We start from the raw sequence: 8,719 nt of genomic DNA, 5'->3' as shown, positions 1-8,719 counted from the left end.
CAACCTCTATTATCTGTCATGATACCGTGGATTGACTGAGCTCAGCTGGAAAGTTCTTGTCTGGGATCTCTCATATGGTTGGAGTCAGATTCTCATTGGAATTCCCCAAGCTGGACACCCAAAGTAGTTCATTCATAAGGCTGGCAGTTAATGCTAGCTCTTGGCTGGGTAGTCAGCCCGGGCTATCTACCAGAGCAGTTCACATGACCTCTCCATGTATCTTGGGCTTCCTGGAGCATGTGCTGGGTTCCAAGAGGGAGCATTCAAAGAGCAAGTACTCGAAGAGTCCCAGACAGTGGCTGCAAAACTTATGACCTAGCCTCAAGAGTCACACAGCATCCCTTCTACCATATTCTGTGTTCAAAGAGGCCAGCTCACCTTCAGGGAGAAGGGGCTATACAAGAGCATTACATGGTTCGTGGTAGGGATGGACAAGGTGGAGAAGAGGAAGTACCTGTCTGGTGGAGCTGGCTGTTTCCTATGCACATTTAAACAACATAGCAGGACTACCAGGGGAAACAGACCAGTATCCAGTAGTTATGGTATTCCTGGACAGTATTTCTGCTGCTTGTGGAACTGATGGGCCTCGTTTACTCCCTTGCTTTTGGAGAGCTTACCAGTGTTTCATTCTCTCCTGATCTCAGATTCTAGATCTCTTTTACTGGCTCCATTTCTTTAAGCATCCTCAGATCCTTTATCACTTAGACCTAACCATCTCCAAAGACGTCCTGACATGGTAACATGTGAAATATTTGTTGTATGGTATCGTTTCTTCTTCTCTCTCTGCCGCTGGTCCTTCCACTGGACTGAGCATAGGCCCAGAACCATTTTATCTTCAAGGTGTATCCAGCTAGCATTAATTTAAGTACTGTTTGCTTGCCACAGGAGACACAAAGAAGCATAAGTGAGTTTCTACTGTTAAGGGACAAACAAGCCAGAAGATGAAAAATGCCTGTATTAGTTAGATAAAGCTAAGCAGCTCTAACAATAAGACCGCAGATATATAAAGCAGATAGAAGTTTCTTTCTTTCACATAAAACAGTCCCAGGTGGGCATTCCAGATGAGCAGACGGCTCCAACCCACACAGCCCGGTTCAGAGACCAGGTTCTTTCTGTCCTGTTTCTTGACCGTGTCATCTGCATGGCCACATCTGGGTTGCAGGTTCATCAGCATTCTAGACCACAGGAAGGAGGAAATAAGAACACGGAGGAGTCATACCCAGTTCCTGAAGGCATTGGCCAGAAGTGACACAAATCAATTCCTCGCTTGTTGCATTGGAAAGTGAAGCGAAGTTGCTCAGTCACGTCCAACTCTTTGCGACCCCGTGGGCTGCAGCCTACCATGTTCCTCTGTCCATGGAATTTTCCAGGCAAGAGTACTAGAGTGGGTTGCCATTTCCTTCTACAGAGGATCTTCCCAACCCAGGGATCAAACCTGGATCTCCTGCATTGTAGGCAGACGCTTTACCGTCCGAGCCACCAGGGAAATCCCTCATTTGGAAAGGATTCCCTACATTGGAAAGGAAGGAGTCATGTGGCCACACCTGACAAGCAAAGCTGGGAAATGTACCGTTGGGTATCCACGTGCTTTGTTTCAGTTGCTTTAGCAAAGGTCTTCATGAGTGCTTCGCCGTCTCTACAGCAGCATGTAAATAAATCATTAAAAGCAGTGTGATGTGTTTCACTGGAAAACCATGTGAAGGGCTCTGAATGCACAGCAGGAAGTCACGGGCTTAGCCTGACTGTTTAGGGAGGATTTTCACCAGAAGTAAAACATTAACTGTTCCCAGAAGTAATGACTAGAGGAAAATAGGGCATTCTGCAAAGAAAAATAAGATCTTATGCCCAAGTACGGAATATAGACTCATGTGAGCATTTCAAGGAATGGCAGAAATTTAGTATGGCTGAGCACAAGGGCCCCTGGGATGAGGCATTATGGTAAATAAAGTCTATATGATAGAGGGGATTCTGCTAAGGAGTAGCTTAGACTTTTCCTCTAGAGATAGTGGGGACCCCTCAGAATTTTTTAAGTCTAGGACTAGCATGATCAGATTGATGGTGGTGACGTGAGGATAGACTGAACGAGAAGAGGATAAACGAGACCAGTGAGGAGTATATTCAGGGAGGTTATGATGAGAATTAAAGTGCTTATCATGGAGACAGGAGAGGAAGGAGTTCATTGCTAGGCAACAAAGACTACCACTTGCTACTTAAATGGGAAGGTTGTGAAAGAGAGATGAGTGCTTCCTGTGTGTCCTAGGTGGATGATCAGTGACGTCATTAGCCAGTGCAAGCCCGAGAGGGGAAGTTTCTTAGGGCAAGATTTTTCATCTGTTTTAGACAAAAGTTTTTGCTGTCTACCAGCCATCTCCCCTTCTGACCCATTTTTGCTGGGCATGATGATAACGAAAAGAAGAGAGGAAAATTCAAAGGACTGAATTATGTGATCAGACATCTGGGAGAATACTGTACCTTAGCAGTATGAAAAAGCAATTTGATCTAGTTTAGTCTGTGACCGAGGGACTTCTAATGATTAGAAGCAATTGGAACCCTGTATTCAAGTCCAGAAAAAGTAAAAATAGGCAAAGAAACAAGAAGGTTTTTAGATTTTAGATAGAAGGACATACTGATTCGTTTTCTTTCCTTTACCTTGACACAGTTTCTCATTTGACTCTGAGCCACACCCCAAGAGACCAGAAATAAATCCTGGGTGTGTCCCAGGATTCTGCCTTTTAAACAAGCACCCCTGATTAGTACGCATGAACATTTGAGAACCACTGGCTTCAGCTTTTAGGACCTGCAGTTCTTTCTTCAGGACACTTATGGGAGATAGTGTGATAAAGAAGATCAGGGTTTATGGTTATTTTATGGTTGTTTTTTAAATTTTCAATCTGAAAAATACAGTGAAAGCAAAAGAATTACACAGTAAAAAGAGGAATTTAAGATTAACTCTTGTCTGAGTCTTCGTCCCTTCTTTTCTTCACCCAGTTAAAATAATTATTCACTATTCATCTTATCTTAATAAAAAGTGACTAAACTCTCTGCTACTGAAGTTCATGTTCATTTTTGTAAATTAAAAAAAAATTACTATAAACCTTAAATAACAATACCACTCTATAGCCTGACAGCATCTTTCCACAGGGAAGTGCAAAACAAATTAGAAAACTTACCAGTACTATTTAATACAAAACATTTCTGATGAGAGATATGATGAATATAAAATCTAAAACGATTTAAGCCACTGACAAAATAAGTATCTCAGAGCCAGGCAACCTGACCCTTACTTTTGTTGTCCACTCCCAATGAGGCAGTTCACAGAAATATAACTCTTTAGTTACTATTTACATAATTGTTACTGCGGTTTTAAGTTAGAAAGTATAGAAGTAATGATTCTCACTATGACACTTCCAATGTATAGTAACATTGCAAGAAGTATAAATGGTGCAAACTGGATTTAAGATAATGTTAAATATTATGAGAATTCTAACATTTACCTATTCTGTAATCTATGTTTATTTGTTTTCAAATTTTACCTTATATGACTTGGTTGCTAAATAAGGTTTTTTTAGTAGCAATGATACAAACCTCTGTGCTAGGCACTACCAGAAGTTCAAAAAGGAAATAGAAAAAACATCTGTTCCCCGAAGGACCAGAGAGTGACTAGGACTTTATGACGAGATCTCCAAACAGCAGGTTCCAATAAGAGTAATTTGGTGACACTAACTTTCAGAGTCTTTTTTTTTTCCTTCTATTTGTCTGAACCTTGCCTAGAAGTGTGCTGAGGGCAGACAGACTCACTCAAGTTTGCAGATACAGCTGCACTTCACTGATTCATTCCTCACTTAACACACAGTTCACTGAGCATGGGCTGCATGTTTGGAACCAGAGATGATGGCGAATGAGATTAATGAGGAGGACAATGTCGGTGTCATGATGACACTAGCAGCTAATGTATTGGGTGCTCCTCATGCACACTGCTTATGTGGGCAGTCCTCACAATACCTGTATGAAGCAGACTCTATCGCTGCTGCATTTCGCAGGTGAGGAATTCAGTTTGGAGAGGTCTCACAGCTGTGAAATAGTGCAACCAAAATTCAAACACTACAAGTATGAATTCAGGGGCCAGATTTTCAACTAGCAGTCTATCAGATATATTCCTTTTCCTCATGGAGCATGTATTCTAGCAGTTCATTTATTTAACAAGTACTTACTGAGTATCTCTTATGTGCCAGGTACAGCCCTAGGCCCCAAGGTAGAGTGGTGAAGAGATCAACAGGATCATTGCTGTCATGACGTGTACCTTTCAAATCCTCTAATAATGGTTTTAAGAAGGAAGAAAGTATATACATACTAAAGTAACAGACATAACTAATCACATTTATCAAAATTATCAAACTATTGAATATAACGCAATGTATAAAGAAATAAATACTGTATATTCAGATATTCAGGAAGGGTGATGTTATTTATATACTTTGTTTATTTTCATCTGTGGTTAAAGACAATATACTTTACTTTTAAACAAAGCTCTTTTTTCTTAATCAAAACATTCAAAAACTATTTCTTTCAGTTGCTAAAAGAGGAGAATCTTTATATCTAAAAATAAGAACTTTTCAGAAAGTGGAAATTCACTAAGGCCTTGTGTCACCTGAAGTTAAATGTTATCTAAATTTCAGAATAATTTACAGTCGCAGTGATAAATATTACGGGGCAACATTCATTTTTTTAATTGACAAGACTAAATTGATTGTGAAAAATGTTTAAAAAAAGTTATTCTACAGTCTAAAATTAAGAGACTGTTAATTTTGCAGTTTCACTAAAGCAGTTTATTAATTATAATAGATAACCTTTTAAAATATTTGTTACTGGAACACCCTCCTTCTTATTTAAAATTCCTTCATTGGGATAGAGGTGTCTTTTGGAATTAAAACTCTTCTTTTATGTATAATGAGCTGAAACTATTCAAGAATATTTAAGAAAACATTGAATATAGAGTTTCAATATTAAATACCTCAATTATATTATACATTTAGGATATGTCAACAGTCAAGGTTGAAAACTCTTGCCTGAGCAGTCACCATTTGACATTGGGGAAATGTGGTTAATGTAAACCACTATGTATTTAGTTTGTAAGTGAACATTTGAATGCTCGCATGTTCCATCGTATTCTACTCTTTGCAACCACGTGGACTGCAGCCTGCCAGGCTTCTCTCTCCATGGGATTCTTCGGGCGAGAATACTGGAGTGGGTTGCCATTCCCTTCTCCAGGGGATCTTCCCAACCCGGGGATCGAACCCACGTCTCCTACACTGGCAGGTGGATTAGGCTCCTGGTTTATGTGCTTCTCTTGCCTGTGGTTTTTACTTTGTCACCAACAGTCTCACCATTCCCCTCCCTTAAAATCACGCTAGGTATAAGAGAATGTACTGAACTGTGGCAGGCAAGAGCCTCTGCGTGACCCCAGGGAGCTTACACTGTGTTAGCAAGAGAGGTCTGAGATCTGCACCGGAAAGAGAACTGCCACCAAAAGGGAAGAGCATAGCAAGCGGTTCAGGTAAGAAGGTCAGAAGTTGCGCAGTGTGTTCCTTTATTGAGACAACAGAGGCTGAATGGTTTTTATCAGAGAAGTCATCAGTAATTTTATGAACCGGGAAAGCTATCTAGATGAAGGAAAGTAGTGGGATCCCAGACAGAAAGAGCTAGGTAAATTCAGTGACATTTTGGCTGGAGTCTGGAAATTTAAGGAAATTGTGAGAAATTAAGTGAAGAGGAATGTACAAGCAGCAGCTAAAGGAGCTGAGGGGTATGAACTTCAATTTATATGCCACAGAGAATCACTGGAAGATTATGAACAGAGAAATGCAATGAAAGCAACATTTTAGGAGGATTAACTAGCCAGTGCGTGCATAGGATGGGTTGAGTTGGGACTAGTGTTACTCAAACTATGCTTCTTAGAATACTAATCCTGAGATATAGAGATAGTAACAAAAGCTCCTCTGGGGGGCATTTTTTTTTTTAATGAAAAAAAGGAAACATTGCATATTAAATTTTCCTCTTGGAGTTACAATGAACATTTACACATTAAAGGCCTATGCCAAAGAAACCCATAATTTCACAAACGTATTTGCACATAAAAGGCTTTGTTCATTGCATATCTATTCATAAACATATCACTGTATTCCATTGAAATCACTTTCAATATTTAGAAATTTTGGTCTTATCAACTACTTACTTATTAAGAAGTCCATCAAAGAAATAAGAATAGAGGGGAAAAATTGAAATTCAAATTGTTTTAGAAAAGGACTTAGACATCATGTAGTTTAATCTTACTGATCAGAAACCAAATGGCACCTTGGACTAATGACTTTCTAGTCAAATCAAGTACTGCCTTTAATGATACTTGTTTACCAGTCCTCTCTCCTTCACTCAGCCATAAGATTAACCCATGTCTTATCTTTGTAATATATATATCTGGCTCATAGTAGGTAGTGGGAAAATGTTTGCCGAGTTGAAAGTGATGTGAAAACTAGTGGATGTGACTTTTCTGTGATCATACTGATGGTGGTAGGATACATTGAAAACAAATGAATTCCAAGAATTATGTATAAAATTTTAGCTATGGGACTGATAAGCCTGAAGACAAAAGACCTGGTATATTCAAGATATGTCTACAACTAGCTAGAAGCGTAATCTTGATCAAGTTATTCAACCTCTCTTGGCTTCTGTGTCCTTCTATATCCAAGCTCCAAGATATTAGATCTTCATCTTTACTATAAACAATCAGAAATTAACTGGATCTTGTGATCTTTTACATTGGAAATATATTCTTGTAAGGGACCATGTTTAAATACAAAAGACTTTTTAAATAGTCTTTATATCTTTGATTCTATAATATTCCTGAACTTCACAACTTTCTTTCTCTATTTTCTTATTTTCCCCTTCTTTCCAGGTTTATCAAAAGATGATGGAATCTTTAAAAGCGTACCAATGTGTGTGCTTATGTAATATTAGGACTGAAAATTTTAAATCTTAAAATGTGAAAGCTCCAGTTGTCAGAAGATCATAAAGTCTTTACTTTTAAGGACTGTTAAAAATCACCTTCTGTGAGATCTCAGCTTTGGGATTTTTCTGACATTTCAAGACTTAAATTTGAAAGTGTAGAATCTCTATAAATACAGCATTACCACAAGCCCAAAAAAGTCAAGAAATGCAAAAGGTTAGATTCTTACTAACTCCTCTCCCACATTATGCTCTAAATTGAGTTTTGCATCTTAGAGTTAAATACGTAATCAGGAATACTTGATGTGGAATGCAGTTTAAATTATGACATATTAAGCTTTTCTCTTTGAATTTTGGGGAATAAAATTGTGTATGTAAATCATACAAAAATCACATTTTTTGTATGTGCCCTTAAGGCTTTTTTATGTTTTCTTCACATAGTCCCCTCATTTACAACTTTATCTTGCTGTGGACTAACCATATGGGAAATCCACTATTTTAAACTTAAGCTATTTTTGTGGTGTTACTGCATAAGAAAATGCCTTTAGAGTAGAAAAATTATTATGTATATATATTTTTTACCAGATTTAAACAAATAAAAATTAATTTTTTCTAGTGGTCATTTCTTGGATCGATTCAAAGTGTATAATTTTTTATCCCTAATGTTCTCTAGAAAGTCTCCATTACCATGGCCAAGTAAAAATGGGAGATAATAAAAGAGAAGTGCCATGAGACCTGGCCATTTTCAGCGTGTTGAAGATTTAAAATTATGTGTAATTTACATGAGACATATAAATGAAAGGATAGACTTCAGTAGGATTTTTTTTGCTTTAAAAATAGGGTATTTCTCTCCTGCAGCAGCATCTCACATCTCATACATATGTGCATATTTAGTTTCAGTGTAGCATTCGGTCCCAAGAACACTAATTATAATTTTAAATTATCAATAATATATAGGCTTAAAGTACAGTAGATGTTAAATTTCATATCTCTTATAAGATTTCCTATCTAAAAGCAACTACTTTTTGCCTTTTTTTTTCATTTCTTAAAAATTCGTGTGAACTTTATAGTCACTTGTATTTTTCCCGTTAAAAGTTAAAAGCACTCTGAGTGTGTAGTGTGCAAATATATTGCTTCTATGTCTAAGAAAGATATTATTGACGGTAATTATCAGCATATCAGAAGTGCAAGTGAAGAACCAACACATGGCCCTCAGTTCACATTGAACCACCTCAAAGTGTTTCTCTGAAGCCCCTACTGGAAGTTCTCACAAAGTGGTATGCCCCTGATCTCTTGATACGCCCGGTCTATGGTTTACCAAGAAGGCTTGGCTATATTGCATTTAGATTTTTGCTTGCTTATTTGTTGTCTTTGTAGTAGCTGCTCCATCCACCTTGATTAAGGTCATTCCAGCAGAAGTGTGCCAAACAGGCGTCCCCTAGGAGTCCTGCTATTGTCTCTGAAATCTCCACCCAGATTTTCACATTTTTCTTCTATCGAGAGGCTAATTATATTCTATAATTTCATTGTCTTTTATATTTAGTGTAGCACAGACAATCATGTTGAAACTTCTCAGGAAATAAAATATAATTCCTATAGCCGATTCAGCTTTGAGAACCATACAAACGTTAACACTTCTCTATAGGGTATCACTGTCTGGATTTGGTGCCACATTAGAGCCATCCATATCAGCCAGCTTCCCAAAGAATATTCTGTTCTT

The 8,719-nt window shown here is 38.0% G+C and overlaps 1 protein-coding gene across 16 annotated transcripts in view; it reads left to right on the top strand.

The window, feature by feature from the left end:
- Positions 1-8,719, top strand: part of ARB2A (ARB2 cotranscriptional regulator A) — a 407,046-nt gene that overhangs the window by 342,331 nt on the left and 55,996 nt on the right. The window contains exon 11 of one of the 16 annotated variants that reach the window (XM_060416001.1): positions 1,163-7,601. The exons of the other annotated variants lie outside the window; for them this stretch is intronic. Coding sequence (XP_060271984.1) covers positions 1,163-1,179 — 17 coding nt within the window. The 3' untranslated portion in view covers positions 1,180-7,601. Of the gene's footprint in view, positions 1-1,162; positions 7,602-8,719 lie in introns of those variants that run through there. 16 annotated transcript variants of the gene reach the window in all.

Source organism: Ovis aries, chromosome 5, assembly GCF_016772045.2.
Source record: "Ovis aries strain OAR_USU_Benz2616 breed Rambouillet chromosome 5, ARS-UI_Ramb_v3.0, whole genome shotgun sequence".
NCBI classification, from domain to species: domain Eukaryota; kingdom Metazoa; phylum Chordata; class Mammalia; order Artiodactyla; family Bovidae; genus Ovis; species Ovis aries.
The sequence above is the reverse complement of the archived record's forward strand: the minus strand, read 5'-3'. Positions and strand labels throughout refer to the sequence as shown.